We start from the raw sequence: 16,373 nt of genomic DNA, 5'->3' as shown, positions 1-16,373 counted from the left end.
TGATTCACAGATTCTACTTTACACAATAGATGAGAATCTACTACTGTCTTATCCATTTTAATACTCCACTTGCCCCAGATTTCACCACTGAGCATCTCTTTGAACTGTTTATTAGGTTGAATCCTGGTGGATGCACCAGTGCTCTTGGTGATGGCGAGCATGAATTCCCCTCTTTTCAGTAACAATCTCCTCCCAGATTTTCATGTCCACTCTTACCCAAGTGATTATAAGATATAAATTCGGCCTCAGCACGTGGGATGTGCTCTAAATGGCTCAGGCTAACCTGCGTATCTCATGCCCATAGAACAAAAGATTGATTGCAGTAGGGCACCTGCCTATTCAGGTCATAAAAACACAATTAATGTTTGATGAAGTTTCTTAGGAAAGAAGTTTCCATTCATCTTCAAGGGAGGTGATGGAAGAGAGGCCACCAAAGAACTCTCTTTCCCTCTAGATGACATAGTATAAAATGTCAAGAATGGGCCTGATGGGGCCATTGCTGCTGCCCAGATGGATGCCTGAAAAGGAAGCTAGCCGGAGATCAATCTCACTATACAGCTGTGGGAGGACCTGAGAGAATGGCAGAGAAACAGGACTGGAGCTCTGGTGACAGTACTCATTTCTGGATAATTCTGTGCCTGAAGCTATCTATGGACTGTTTAATGATTTCATCCAAAAAATTGCCTTATTCATTTAGGCCAGAATGACCTAAGATTTCTGTTGCTTCTAAGCAAAACAATCTTAAATAATACACTCCCCAAAATACCAACAGAAGCAAAAGATTGGTTTCTGCTCCTTAGGAACAAGAGCACTCTTTTTTTTTTTTTTAAGATTTATTTATTTATTTGAGACAGAGAGAGAGAGAGAGAGAGAGGCAGAGACAAAGACAGTGGGAGAAGCAGGCTCCATGCAGGGATCCCGATATGGGACTCGATCCTGGGTCTCCAGGATCAGGCTGTGGGCTGAAGGCAGCGCTAAACCACTGAGCCGCCCGGGCTGCCCAACCAAGAGCCCTCTTAACTACAACTCTGTTGTTCTTCCCCGCTGGTCTGAGCTCCTGGGGTATATTCACTGTGTACTCCCGGCTCTTAGAAGATTGTGTGTCTCTAGTGAGGGCTTCATAGGCATTTCATGACTTTATGTGGAAGAGCTGCTAATGTTGTCTTGTCCACTACATCCCCAGCTTCTACAAAAGAGTGTGGGACATACAATAAACACTCATTGAGTGAGTGCATAAGTCACCCAAGCCTGTCTCTGAGCCCCTCCACTCAAATCCCCCAAAAGGAACAGGAGCTGTGGCCAAAAGCTTGCAAGACATTTTATTCTCCTGCCAGGGGACAGCACTGCAGGGAGCTAGCTGAGAGAAACTGGAGGGTCCGTCCTGGATTTAGGAAGGCAGGAGCTGGCGGTGCCTGCTGGAGACTCTGTGCTTCTCCCCGGGGTGGAGTAAGGTCCCAGTTTCTTGGTCACCTGGAGTGGGGAAGAGAAACAGCTGTGGCAGGTGTGGGGTCCCTGCAAATGTGCACTAGAGCCACCTGCCCCTGCTGATCACACCCAGAGTTACATCCTGGAACCCAATCAGGAGCCTGAGGGAGTGTGGGGTTGGAAATGGAAACCACAGGCTTCAATGAGAAGAAATGGTGGGGACCACGCACTACAAGGTGACTCCAGATCTGCCAGCATCAAGTCCCAAAGCCTCAGTCAAGGCAAGACTGGCTGCCAGAGCCACTCAGGGGCCCTTCCTTGCCCCGGGTTCCGCCGCCCTGGCCTGTCTGTGGGCACAGTCTGGGCAGCCCTTGAGGGAGAGGCTGCAGAGCCCTCCCTGCCAGCAGGGTTCCCGAGCCCAGCTCTCTGGCCCTAGGTGTCCTGGGCTAGATGGTGCCTGGTTCCTGTTCCCAGGAACCGCTGCTGGGCTGGGGACGGGAGTCAGTCAGGGCTCTGACGTCTATGATAACCCAGTCTGAGGCCACTTCCTTGGTGGTAACCTCCTTACGCATAATCATCTCACTCAAGCGTTACTCAAAGAAGAAATCAGGATTATTATCGCCTTCACAGGTAGGGATGCTCAAGTTCACGGGCGTTAAGCTACTTGCTCAAGTGCATGCTGACCTGAGATGGAGCCCTGATGTCACCCCGGGTTGCCTGGGACATAAGCCCAGGCTCTTTGTGAGTATTTCTCAGCCATGTCTAGCTACAGCTCACCTGCCCAACTCCTGCTCAATTTCCACACAGTTGGGGAGGAATGTGTCTCGATAAGGGGACCTGGAGGGACAAGTATGAGGTATTGCTGACATCTCTATGACAGACAAATATCTCTGTTTTTTTTTTTTAACGATGTTGCACCTGCTTGTGGATATGACCTGCACACTCTAGGAATGACTCTCTGCTTCACCTCTGTACTCACCTGCCAAGGGGAGCATATGCTGAATATCACACAGATTCGCTTCGCAGGTTCAACATTCACAATGCAGTAGGTGATTTCCCCCAGAAATTTGCGGATGGTTTCTTTGCAATGATTTTCCACGAACGGAAACTTTGAGCATACCAGTGATGCAACTTTTTCAAAGGCTTTCTGCAAGAGCAACACCACCATAACCAGGGACAGGAATTAGCTGAGCTCTGCCCCGCACAGATCCCTGAAGCCCCCAGCTGCTCCTGGGCCCTGGGCCCCTCTGACTGTGGGCATGCTGGGAGGAGGCTCTGGTATCAGATGGCCATGGAAGCAGAGGCTGGAGAGACCGGGATCGGCCCTCATGCCCAGTCCCAAGGCCCTGATCCGGGCCTGGACAGGAGGGGCTCAGGAGACAAGGACAGTTGGCTCTGTCCTGTGTCAGTCCCTGGTGCATCATCACCCCAGGCCCACTGTCTTGTGTGTGGAGCACAGTGCCCCCTGCTGCTAGACCCACAGTCAAGTTCTGCCTACCGAGCCCCCTGGGTCCCAGGCCTGGTAGGGCTCAGGCTCAGGTGGGGTGGGGAAGGTTAGGAGACAGACCTTGGAGCCTTGGCACGTTCCATTTTGCAGTATCGTCTACTGCCATCACAGGGGAGAAGCCTACAGCTGAGTGCCCAGGGCTCAGGGTGGGCCCTGCAGCACCCAGAAGCTGAGCAGGGTCAGGGAACAGAGGACAGAGAGGGAGGGAGGGAGGGAGGGAAGGTGAAACGAGGCTTCCTGGGAGGAACACATCCACTTGTTCAGCACTTGCTCAGGGCCAGATGGGGAGCTCAGCTTGTCCCACCCCTCAGCTCCTTCAAAAGGCTTAAGGAAGTGGTTGGGGAATTGATATCCATCCCATTGCACAGAGAAGGAAACTGAGGCTCTGAAAGCATTAGCACTTGGCCCAGCCATGCACCTAGGAATTGGCAGATCTGAGGTTGGTCAGCTCTGACCCAGGTCTGCCTAGACCCAGCCTGGAAAGCTTTGCCTAGATATACCCAGTGAGGATAGAGCGATAGATTCCCACTTTCCAGGAACAATTTTCCTTCAACAATGTATTGGAAACCATGCACACTCTTCTTACTACTTATCTGTGTTCTCGGAGCACACAATTCAGGGAATTCTCAGAAGTCAATCCCCAGATAAACCAGGGCCCCACACATCCCCTGCTGAGAAGCTCTGGCCCAACAAGGGATCATTCCCTCCCCCAGCTCCCCAACCCCGTTGTGCCCCACTCTATTGACCAACCAGCAAGTTGTTCCCCAAACCATAAAGTCTCACCTGAATTAGGTTACCACGTAGGCAATTCTTCAGCCAGTTAACTATCAATTTACATAAATCGCATTGGTTGAACTGAGGGTCACCCTGTAGAAAAGGAAGAACCCCAAGGGTGATTGCTCAGAAACCCCAAGAGCACCTGAGAGACTCATGAAGGGACTCTTGGAGCCTCCTAGGACAACAGGATTATCTATGGACTTCCTATCCTTTAGGATTCAAGCAGGTTGGCTGGCATCTGCCCACCCTCCTGCTAGTCCCAGCGGGCTGATGCACCCCGGAACCTGCCCCATACTCACAGCACCTTACCCACCCCAGCACCTGCCACTCTTCTGGTCTATGGTCAGACCCCAGAGGAGCCTCTTAGAGTGGGAAAGGGGAGCTGCCACCCAGACCAAGGTACTCCCCTCCCTCAGCTAGATACAGGCCAGACACAAGCATCTTCAGCCCACAGCCCTGCCTTCCCTCCAGCTGATGGAGACGTGCAGCTCCCAGGGCAGAGAAAATGGGAAGGGGCTGTGGGAAGTAAACAGAGGGCCAACAGTGAACCTTGGCTGCCAACTGGGCCAGGACCTCGAAGAAGTGCTCTTCCTGACACATGTCAGCGGTGAATAGGTCCTCATGGTCCTCAGGAGTCAGACCAGAAAAGGTCAGACCTGGGGAAGAAACAGCATCAGCAGCCCTCCACAGGTGGAAGAGGATGGAAAGTCAGAACTCCTGGCTGGTGGGGAGCCCAGGAGGTGGCCAGAGCCCCGGACAGGCGTGGGGCTTGGTGAGGGGTCCAGGAGACCTGTCCTCACACTGCCCTGAGGCTGCCCTCACCCAGGCTCTGTGCAAAAGTCACACTCTCAATTTCTTTCTGGAAAGCAAGTGGAAAGGTTATACAGCACCACAACCATTCAAGCAACCCCTTCTCTCTCTCTCTGTCCCCCTATGTCTCTTTCTCACACAAATGCACACACGCACAGATTTGACCTAAAAAGAACCTTTTCTCAACTCCTCTCTTAGGTCTTTCCTGTCTCTTGTTTTCCCCTAGAGAATCAACACAGGGTCCAGCCCAACTCACTCTCCAAAACTGTCCCTGCCTTCAGCTAAGGTGGAGCTGCCAGGATCACGTGGGGAATGTCCTTACCTGGGGTGGCCAGGAGCACAAGGCAAGGAGCAGGAGGGCCCAGGAGGTCATGGCGAGGCAGCTGCTGACACACCCTCACACCCCCTTTATGCAGGCTGGACACCTCGCATCTGACCTTGCCAGCTCCTGCTCCTCCTGTAGGTCACCTCTCAGGTCCCTGGGTTTACCACAAACACCACCAGTTTGTGGAGAAGTGGGGGGAGGAGAGGCTCCACACTATCTCTCTTCCCCTCCCCCCACACAGAGCTTTCCTAGCTGAGTGCAAGGTGGCTGGAGGGCACAGCTGCCATGATGCCCCCACCCTGCCCGGATGTGGACATGGAAGAGCCATCCTTGCACCTGAGAGCTCAGGGAGGCACCTAGGCCACGAGCATCCCATCCCCCACCCCTTCCCCCACCTCCCAGGGCTCTGTGCAGGTGTCCCTCCCCCAACCATCCCCATTTCCCTGCTCTCCCCCAGCCATTTCAGCCCAGTAGCTCTAGCAGACTCCACCAGATTTAAAGACAGGTGTTCGGGGCAGATGCTGACAGCTCCTCCCAGCCCTGCCTTCTCGGGTGGGGGACACCCAGCAAGAGCTCAAGGATCCCTGTGTCCCCAGCCCCTCACCAGCCTGCTGGCCAGCATCATGGAGGCAGGCTCTTCCCTCAGAGCCACCTTCAGCCCCGCCTGTCAGGGCCCTGGGCCACAGGGAGACACAGCCCATGGGAAGGAGGTGAGTCCTGGCCAGGGGTCTAGGCCCAGCTCCCAGGCCCCTGACTCCCCATCTGTGCACCAGGGTCACGGCCCTCATCCGTAATAACCGTGGCGGCTGCCCACTTAACAGCCAGTATCAGATAAGTAAGAGACCATCGTTTAGGGTAAGTCGGTCCCAGACATTGCGCAGAACATCCTCCTGCTACAGCGCGTGCCCTCCTTACCTGACACCCACATTCAACTGGGCATCCCCTCATTTGTCTGGTGCCTTCACCCACCTCCTTCATGCTTCAGGCCAGGACACTGGGTACAGATAGCAGGGGACCTGACCTCTGCCACCAGGCCTGCAGGGGACACTGCGGGCACCAGAACGCACCTCCCACCTCCTATTGGGTCTTTCCCCACCAGCTGATGGCTGGTGGCACAGCCACCCAGGCAGGACCAGCTGACAGGGTCCCCTCACACCCCCAGCCCTGCATCCCCTTTAATGTGTCTCTGACGACTGCACCCCTGCCACCTGCCCGGGAACCCCATCGTGGGCTGACAGCCTTGTTCTCTAAATCACTCTACTTTCCTGAGGTTATTCAGAACCCTGCTCTCCACTTAGCCTCTGCTGAGAAGGGATGAGGGTGGGGTCCCAGGCAAGCCAGCCCTTGACAAGCTGGGGGCTCTAGAGCAAGGGTCACCGTCTCTTGGAGCCTCAGTTCCCTTTCTTTCAAATGGGTATAGTGTCTCCTGTTCATAGTGCTCCCATGTGACATGTCTTTGTGCATGTGGAAGCTTTACAGCCTGTGCTGTGCTGGCAGAGGGAGGCTGGTGTTAGGGCATCCTTCCCCAAGGTGGCTTCTGTGAGTGCTGCCCCTGTGGGAGGGTAACTGGTGCTATGCAAGGGAGTGGAAGGTTTGGGTTCTGTGCTCAGGAGGAAATACCAGGCTCAGAAGGTGCCACAGGCCTCCTCCCCATGGGACTCCTCAGCACCCTCAACACGGTAACATGTCTTACCCTATTATTAGCATCAGAAACGCAAAAATGAACATTATGACCATTCTTACAGGGAAGATAACTCTTATATTACGAACAATTGTATGCCAATAAATTAGAGAACTTACATTGAAATGGACACATCCCTAGAAGGATACAAACTGCTGAAACAGAATGAAAAGAGTGCAAAATTCAAAAGACCTATATATAATAAGTAAAGTAATAGAATTAGTAATGCCATGTATACCCAGGAAGAAGACCCTAGGCCCTGGGGTAGATAGATGAATCCTATCAAACATTAAAAAAAGAATTAATACTAATTCTTCTCAAACTCTTCCAAAATATAGAAGAGGTTGCCCTGATGTCAATACTAGAAAAATACAACAGGAAAATTACAACTGGGAAAAGTACAGACCAGTATTTCCTATGAATATAGATGCAATATTCCTCTACAAAACCCTAGCAAACTGGATCCAGTAACATATCAAAGAATTCTATACCATGACCAACTAGAATTTATCCAGTAATGCAAAGTGATTTAACACCTAAAACTCATTTATGTGATTCATTATAGCAATAGAATAAACAATATAAAGTGCATGATCCTCTCCATGAACACAGAAACATCACTTGATAAAACTCAACCTCCATCCACATTAAGACACTCACCAACTAGAAATGCAAGGAAGCCCTGCACTTAATAAATTGCATCTATATAATCCCCTAGCTGACTTCATACTTCATGATGAAAAACAAAATACTTTCTCCCAAAGGTCAGGAGCAAGACATGGATGTCTGCTCTCAGTACATCTATTTAGTGTTGCACTCATGACACTAACTATAAAATTAAGAAAGAATGGGCAGCTTGGGTGGCTCAGTGGTTTAGTGCCACCATCAACCTAAGGTGTGATCCTGGAGCCCCAGGATCGAGTCCCATGTCAGGCTCCCAGCATGGAGCCTGCTTCTCCCTCTGCCTGTGTCTCTCCCTCTTTTTCTCTCTGTGTCTCTCATGAATAAATAAATAAAATCTTTAAAAATAAAATAAATAAAATTAAGAAATAAAATGAAAAAAATCCATCTGTTAGAAAAGAGGATGTATGGTTATCTCTAGTTGCAGATGACATCTCCTGTACATAGAAATACTGAAAAATTCCACAAAATGAATCAACACTGAGATATGTCTAGACCTGCATTTTCAAGTGATTCAGACTGCCCAGCACAACTTTCATAGATTAAAATTAATTCATGGTAGTGTTAGGCCTCTAAGTGTATTTTATGTAAATTGATTAATCTGAGTTGGAGATTGTTCTTGTATAATTATTTTAAAATCTCTATAAAAGCATGCTAACAGGCTGCACTTAAAAAGTGTCATACCCTTTCCACTCCTAAGAACATCCAAACATGGGCAGCCCGAGTGGCTCAGCAGTTTAGTACTGCCTTCAACCCAGGGCCTGATCCTGGGGACCTGGAATCGAGTCCCATGTCGGGCTCCCTGCGTGGAGCCTGCTTCTCCCTCTGCCTGTGTCTCTGCCTCTCTCTTTCTCTCTGTATGTCTCTCATGAATGAATAAATAAAAATCTTTAATAAAAAAAAGAACATCCAAACATGTGGGCCACTTTTTAGAGACTTTGCCTTCACGCTAACCATCTTTTATAAGATTATATATGTAAGAAGGTACTCACTAAAGGAAATTAAGATTTTCAATACATGGTGCTCAGAAAACTGGAAAACCCATGGAAAAGAATGAACTTTTCACCACATACAAAATGTCATTAGAAATGCATTAAAGGGGGCAACCCGGGTGGCTCAGCAGTTTAGCGTTGCCTTCAGCCCAGGGTGTGATCCTGGAGACCCAGGATCAAGTCCCACGTTGGGCTCCCTGCACGGAGCCTGCTTCTCCCTCTGCCTGTGTCTCTGCCTCTCTCTCTCTCTCTCTCTCTCTCTCTATTGAGTAAATAAATAAATAAATCTTAAAAAAAAAGAAAGAAAAAGAAAAAAGAAAGAAAGAAAAGAAAAAGAGAAAGAAAGAAAGAAAGAAAGAAAGAAAGAAAGAAAGAAAGAAAGAAAGAAAGAAAGAAAGGCATTAAAGGGCAGCCTGGGTGGCTCAGCGGTTTAGCACCGCCTTCATCCCAGGGCGTGATCCTGGAGACCCAGGATCGAGTCCCATGTCAGGCTCCCTGCATGGAGCCTGCTTCTCCCTCTGCCTCTCTCTGCCTCTCTCTATCTCTCTCTCTCCCTCTCTCTCTTTCTCTGTGTCTCATGAATAAATAAATAAAATCTTTTTTTAAAAAAATCTTATTAAAAAAAGGAATGGACTAAACACTTAAGACTCAAGACTATAAAATTTCTAGAAGAAAACCCAAGGTGAAAGCTACATGACATTGAACTTGGCAATGGTTTCTTGGATATGATACTGAAAGCACAGCAAAATGGGCAAATACCATTTTATCAAACATAAAAACTTTGTGTGTCAAATGGCACAATTGACAAAGTAAAAGGGCGATTTATGGAATGAGAGCAAACATTTGCAAATCACATTTCTTATACTGGACTAACATCCAGAGTATACAAAGAACTGTTGAAACGCAACAACAAAACATCAAAACACTCAATTTTATACATTTCTTTTTTTTTTTAAGTAGACTCCTACCCAACATGAGGCTCATACTCATGACCCCAAGAAAAGAGACACATACTCTACCCACTAAGCCAGCCAAGTGCCCCTCAAATCACTCAATTTTGAAAAGGGCAAAAACACTTTGAATAGGCAGACTCCCCACAAGATATAGCAATAGCTAAGAAGTATATGAAATGATGCTCATCATCAATAATCATTAGGAAAATGCGAGGCAAAACCATAATGAGATAGCATCCCAAACCCAATAACCTGGCTCTTACCAAAAACCGAAAATTACAAGAGTTGCTGAAGATGTGCAGAAAGTATGCACTGTTGTTGTAAAATCGTAAAACCACTATGTAAAGTAATAAGTAAATAATAAATGATAAATAAATAATAAAACCACTTCTGGATATTTATTCACAAACTAAGAATCTCAAAGAGGTATTCACACACCCATCTTCATACCAGTACTATTCACAATAGCCAAGAGGTGAAAGCAACCTGAATGTCCATGGACAGATGATAGATAAATACAATGCAATATAAATAATTATGTGTGTGCTATTCAATCATAAAAAGATCAAATCCTGTCGAATGCCGGAACTTGTATGGACTTTGAGGACATTAAACTGAGTGAAATAAGCCAGTCACAAATAGGCAAATACTGTATGATTCCATTTCAATGAGTAGTCTAGAGATGTCAAATTAATGGAAACATCAAAAAGAATGGTGGTTTCCAGGCTTTGGGTCAAGGGAAAAAGAGAGTCATGGCTTAACAATGAGTATGGAGTCCCGGTACTGTAGGATAAAAACTCCTAGATGTCTGTGTCACAACAGTGAGAATATACTCAACACTGCTGAGTGGACATTTAAATATTATTAAAATTGTAAATTTTGTGTTGTGTATTTTTTACAATGTAAAGAATAGCGATCCCTGAAAAAGGAGTTAGTTGGTTTCACAACTCAATCACACAAGCACTTTTCCTTAATTAAGATAAGCAACAGACCTCTCTGTGCAACACAACTGTCTATGCATATTCCTATCTCGTCATGCAGAACACCATGAAGACATGCATTCATGCGATAACATTTAATAAAATTGATAATTTTTCCTTCTTGTACAAACAGAGGGGATTTAGGATGCTAGACTTATTTCATGTGACATTACTAGTATTTGGTAGATTGCCAGTTGCTTGAGGGAAGTGTCTTCCTTCAGGTGTTCCCTATCCTGATACCAGGATGTAACACAGAGCTGGGACTTTGTCCAGAGGCCTGTGAGAAGCCACTGGAAGGTGAGGAGATGTGGTTTGTAAGTTGGAAAGAGCCCGGGGCTGCCCTGTACAGAAGGGACCTAGGAGCAAAGGCAGAAGGACGTCTGAAGACGCCAAGGAGATGGTTGCAGAGCCTGGCCAGGGCTAAGCTGGTTTGCACTAGGATGAGGCTACTCCAAATTGCCAGGACGGAGGGGTCATCATTCGCTCCAGCTGGGGTCAGGGAACTAGGAAGTGGCCAGGAGGGAGGGATGTCACATGACATCAGCTGGAAGCCTGGGTTGCCCAGGTGGGTCACAGAGGAAATGTTAGAGAACTGAGAAGGTCCTGGGGGAGAGAGGGTACCTCAGAGGAGTCTGTATTAGGACTCAAGTGCACACATGCTCCTCCTGACAGGTGACCAGAGCTGGCTTGCGCCCTGCCCTTTACTAGCTGTTACCCCTAAGACTGAGGCCTCCTTCTTCTGCTGCCACCTTTAGAAGTCCCTGCTAACCCTCCATCGTGCCCTGGACCCTACCTCTCCCTCCCCAAGGCCTCCCCTGTGGCTGTTCCTCGGGTCTGTCCTACACTGTGGGCCTCGGACCTTTTCCGGGACCATTGTCATCCACGCGGACACACACCTTACACACAGACCTCATCTCACATGGCCTGCAGCTCTGCCCCACTGGCTCCAGTTCTTGACATGAACCCCCTCCTAAAGCCACCCCCGCCTGCCAACATCACACATATCAATCAATACGTGTTTTGTGGGAACGTATTTTGCAGCTATGTCTACTTATATAAGTTGGCATCTATACTAAAGTAATCCTTCTCCTTTTCCCTTATTTTATTATTTATTATTTAAATCTCTATGAATTCATGGATTCTAATTTAATCAGTGCGTTATAATCTGATATTGCCCTTATCTGTTTTGATACTCATATGGTTCCAGATTTCATCACTGGGAGTCTTGAATTGCTCTTATGATCAAGTTCAGACCAATGCACCATTGCTTTTTATGCTGGCCATGATGCCTTTCCCTGCCCCAGCAATTATCTCCACCCAGGTATTTGTGTCCATTCCCTCTCAAGTGATTAGGTAACAGAGTTGTGCCTGACTTGGCTCACACTAATCTATATATCCATTGCACTTGGAACCTATTGATTATTCCCATAGGGCAACTGGCCCATTAGACTAATGAGAACATTGGAGATATCTGATTGGGCTACAGGGAAAGAAGTTCCATTCTTTTCTAAGGGAGCTGCTGGAAGAGACGCTACCAAAGAATTATCTTTCTTTCTAGAAGACATAGCATAAAAAGTCAAGTTTGGATCTGATATAGTTATTGCTGCTACCCAGAAGGAATCAATCCCAGTATGCAGTTGTGAGAGGACTTGAGAAAATGGCAGAGAAACAGGACTGGAGCTCTAGTGACACCACAAATTTCTGGATCATTGTGTGCCTAATGGTATATATGGACTCCTTAATGATTTGAGCCAATAAATTGTCTTATTCACTAAAGCGAGAATGACCTTGTTGTTTCCAAGCAAAATAATCCTGTATAATACACTCCCCAAAGAACAGCAAAGGTTGCCGGCAGACAGAAGTGAGTATGGGTTTCTGTTTTTTAGGACAAAGAGCATTCTTACCTACAACCCTATTGTTCTTCCCCACTGATCTGAGAGCTTCTAGAGGTATATTTACTGTGTCCCCGGCTCTTAGGGAAGTGTGTATCTCTAGTGAGGGCTTCATAAGCATCTCATGACTATATATGGAGGAGCTGCTAGCAAAGTCTTGTTCACCACTACATCCCCAGCTTCTAGAACAGTGTGTGGGACATACAATAAACATTCATTGAGTGAGTGCATAAGTCACCCAAGCCTGTCTCCGAGCCCCTCCCCTCAAATCCAACAAAGGAACAGAAGCTCTGGCTAAAAGCTTGCATGATATTTTATCTCCTGCCAGGGGACAGCACTGCAAGGAGCTAGCTGAGAGAAACTGGAGGGTCCCTCCTGGATTTAGGAAGGCAGGAGCTGGCGGTGCCTGCTGGAGACTCTGTGCTTCTCCCCAGAGGTCACAGGGCTCAGAGGCTCAGACACCTGGAGTGGAGAAGAGCCAGCTGTGGCAGGTGTGGGGTCCCTGCAAATGTGCACTACAGCCACCTGCCCCTGCTGATCACACCCAGAGTTACATCCTGGAACCCAGTCAGGAGCCTGAGGGGGTTTGGGGTTCTGGAGATGGAAATCACAGGCTCCAATGACAGGAAGTTGTGGGGACCTCACATTACGAGGTGACCCCAGATCTGCCAGCATCAAGTCCCAAAGCCTCAGTCAAGGCAAGACTGGCTGCCAGAGCCACTCAGGGGCCCTTCTCTGCCCCGGGTCCCGAACCCTGGCCTGTCTGTGGGCACAGCCTGGGCAGCCCTGGAGGGAGAGGTTGCAGAGCTTCCCTGCCAGCGGGGTTCTGGAGCCCAGCTCTCGGGCCCCGGGTGTTCTGGGCTAGATGGTGCCTGGTTCCTGTTCCCGGGAACCGCTCTTGGGCTGGGGACAGGAGTCAGTCAGGGCTCTGACATCTATGCATAGCCCAGTCTGAGGCCACTTCCTTGGTGGTAACCTCCTTACGCATAATCATCTCACTCAAGCGTTACTCAAAGAAGAAATCAGGATTATTATCGCCTTCACAGGTAGGGACACTCAAGTTCACAGGTGTTAAGCTACTTGCTCAAGTGCATGCTGACCAGAGATGGAGCCCTGATGTCACCCAGGGTTGCCTGGGACATAAGCCCAGGCTCTTAGTGAGTATTTCTCAGCCATGTCTAGCTACAGCTCACCTGCCCAACTCCTGCTCAATTTCCCCACAGTTCGGGCAGGTATGTATCTCGATAAGGGAGCCTGGAGGGATAAGTATGAGCTGCTAATGACTTTCTCTATAACAGATGTATTTCCAAGTTGTTATACCATGTTGCACATGCTTGGGGACATGACCTGGGCCCTCCAGGAATGAGTCTCTGCTGTCACCTGTGTACTCACCTATATCAGGTCTGCACATCCCGAGTTTCACACAGATTGCCTGAGGGGATTTGTCATTCAGGATACGCAGGGTGATGTCACTAAGATATTTAGTGATTATTTTGTGGCATAAATGGGTCAACACAAATGTCTCCTCGCACAGGAGAGATGCAGCATGCTTAATGGCTTCCTGGAGGGGCAGAACCACAGAAAAACAGGAATCCGGTAAGTTCTGCCCTGCCCACACTCCTGAAGCCCCCAGCAGCTCCTGGCCATGGGCATGCTGGGAGGAGGCCCTGGATTGTGGGCATGCTGGGAGGAGGCCCTTGTGCCAGGTGGCCATGGAAGCAGACGCTGGAGAGACCGGGATGGGCCCTCATGCCCAGTCCCAAGGCCCTGATCCAGGCCTGGACAGGAGGGGCTCAGGAGACAAGGACAGTTATCTCTGTCCTGTGTCAGTCCCTGGTGCATCATCACCCCAGGCCCACTGTCTTGTGTGTGGAGCACAGTGCCCCCTGCTGCTAGACCCACAGTCAAGTTCTGCCTGCCGAGCCCCCTGGGTCCCAGGCCTGGCAAGGCTCAAGCTCAGGTGGGGTGGGGAAGGTTAGGAGAGAGAGTTTGGAGCCTTGGCACGTTCCATTTTGCAGTATCATCAACTGCCATCGCAGGGGAGAGGCTACAGCTGAGTGCCCAGGGCTGAGGGTGGGCCCTGCAGCACCCAGAAGCTGAGCAGCGTCAGGGAACAGAGGAGAGGGAGGGAGGGAGGGAAGGTGAAAGGAGGCTTCCTGGGAGGAACACATCCACTTGTTCAGCACTTGCTCAGGGCCAGGTGAGGAGCTCAGCACATCCCACCCCTCAGCTCCTTCAAAAAGATTAAGGAAGTGGTTGGGGGATTAATATCCATCCCATTGCACAGAGAAGGAAACTGAGGCTCAGAAAGCATTAGCACTTGGCCCAGCCATGCAGCTAGAAGTGACAGATCTGGGGTTGGTCAGCCCTGACCCAGGTCCCTCCTGGCCTCACAGAGCTTTCCCGTGGAAACGTGCGGTAGGGCTACCGGGGAGAGGGTCCTACCTTCTCAATGAATAAGTTTCCTTTAACAATGCGTTGGAAACCATGCACACTCTTCTTCATCATCCATGCTCCCAAAGCTTCAAGATTTCATGGGATCCTCTGAATTCCCTCCCCAGAGAGGGGAGTGGGGCCCACAGATCCCCTGCTGAGAAGCTCTGGCCCAACCAGGGATCAACCCCTCCCTCAGAGCTGCCCCCCCACCAAATCCCCACTCATGCCCTTGACCACCCTCAGATGGATCCCCAACCATAAGGCCTCACCTCTGTGATATACTCTCCCAGGTATTTCATCAGCAACCTGATTATAATCTTACAAGGTATACAGGTGAAGATCATCTGGTCATCCTGTCAGAAAATGATGCCCCCTGAGGTGATCTCTCAACACCCCCCATAACCCATGGCAGGGCCCCAAGAAGGGGCTCCTCAGTGCCGTTTAGGCCAGGAAGATCACCTATGATCTTTTGGTCCATTAGGGCCTGAACCCGCTGGCTGGCACCAGCCCACCATCCTGCTAGTCTTGGAGGGGCTGACACCCCAGAACCTGTCCCATACCCATAGCACTGTACCCACCCCAGCACCTGCCCCTCTACTGGTCTCTGGTCAGATGCAGAGGAGCCACCTGGTGGGAGGGAGCAGTCAGCCAAACCAAGGTACCCCCCCCCCTGCCTCCGGCAGGAGTATCCACAAAATCAGTATTTTGAACCCACACCCCTACCTCCCCTCCCACCAGCACAGGGGTGCTGCCCTGCCTAGTGCTCCTATGGAGGAGACACTGGCCCCGGGGGGGGGGGGGGGGGGGGTGAAAGGGGTTGCCGAGGGATGTGAGCAGGGAGCCAGCTGCCTACCTTGGATGCCTCCTGAGCCGGGACCTCAAAGAAGTGCTCTTCCTGACACATGTCAACCGTGGACAGATCATCATGGTCCTCAGGAGTCAGACCAGAAAAGGTCAGACCTGGGGAAGAAACAGCATCAGCATCTGTCCACAGATGGAAGAGGGGGGAAAGTCAGGACTCCTGGCTGCTGGGGAGCCCAGGAGGTTGCCAGAGCCCCAGACAGGGATGGGGCTTGGTGAGGAATGAAGACGGCCTGTCCTCACACTGCCCTGGGGCTGCCCTGATCTAGGCTCTGTGCAAAAGGCACGCTCTCAAGTTCTTTCTGGAAACAAAAAGAAAAGATTAGCCCCCCATCACCTGTGAACCTCTTTTCTGCTCGGATTTCTCTCTTCTGCTTGTCTTTGTTCTTTCTCTCTTTAAACACACACACATACACAGATTTGCAGACTGCTCTGAAAGGCTACTACCCTTTATCTACTTTCAAAGGATGTCTTCCTTTGTCTCTCACATTCTCCAAAGAATTCAAGTCAGGTGCCCAGGCAACCCACTCTCCAGAACTGTCCTTACCCTCAGCTAAGGAGGAGCTGCCAGGATCACGTGGGAAATGTCCTTACCTGGGGTGGCCAGGAGCACCGAGGCGAGGAGCAGGAGGGCCCAGGAGGTCATGGCGAGGCAGCTGCTCACACCCCCTTTATGCAGGCTGGACACCTCACATCTGACCTTGCCGGCTCCTGCTCCTCTTGTAGGCCACCTCCCAGGTCCCTGGGTTTACCATAAACACCATCAATTTGTAGAGAAATGGGGGGAGGAGAAGTTTCACACTACCTATCTTCTCCCTCCCCCACACACACTGCTAGAGCTTTGTGAGCTGATTGGCTGGGATAGGAGGGCAGTAGCTGCTATCAGCCTCCCTGCCTCACAGGATGTGGTGGTGGCTGTTCTGGAGCAGCCTTCCCCAGGCAGCTTGTAAGCACTGCTCTGATGCGAGGGTAACAGGTGCTGTGGAGGGGAGGGGGGGGTGGGGGGTTCCTGTCCTCAAGATTAAATCCCAGGCTAGGACGGTGCCACAAGCC

General features: G+C 49.8%; 1 protein-coding gene across 1 annotated transcript; it reads right to left on the bottom strand.

Moving 5' to 3' along the window:
• Positions 1–1,302: 1,302 nt before the first annotated feature.
• On the bottom strand, positions 1,303–16,051 carry LOC140599839 (uncharacterized). The gene is made up of 8 exons (XM_072765106.1): positions 15,915–16,051; positions 15,313–15,419; positions 14,729–14,812; positions 13,416–13,584; positions 4,259–4,365; positions 3,716–3,799; positions 2,405–2,572; positions 1,303–1,470 (listed from the first exon to the last, which is right to left on the bottom strand). Exons 1-8 carry the CDS (start codon positions 15,964–15,966, stop codon positions 1,354–1,356), a joined length of 888 nt encoding a protein of 295 aa, XP_072621207.1. The 5' UTR covers positions 15,967–16,051; the 3' UTR covers positions 1,303–1,353.
• Positions 16,052–16,373: the final 322 nt, after the last annotated feature.

The sequence above is a fragment of the Vulpes vulpes genome, chromosome 8 (assembly GCF_048418805.1).
Source record: "Vulpes vulpes isolate BD-2025 chromosome 8, VulVul3, whole genome shotgun sequence".
Lineage (NCBI taxonomy): Eukaryota > Metazoa > Chordata > Mammalia > Carnivora > Canidae > Vulpes > Vulpes vulpes.
This window is presented reverse-complemented; position numbering and strand designations above follow the sequence as displayed.

Excerpts from the sequence above, each read along its gene's own strand:
- LOC140599839 (XM_072765106.1), bottom strand. The coding sequence starts at position 15,966 with ATGACCTCCTGGGCCCTCCTGCTCCTCGCCTCGGTGCTCCTGGCCACC. Across the intron at positions 2,573-3,715 it reads TACGTGGTAACCTAATTCAG|AAAGCCTTTGAAAAAGTTGC; the intron begins GTGAGACTTTAT and ends TTGCTCTTGCAG. Across the intron at positions 1,471-2,404 it reads GCATATGCTCCCCTTGGCAG|GTGACCAAGAAACTGGGACC; the intron begins GTGAGTACAGAG and ends TCCCCACTCCAG.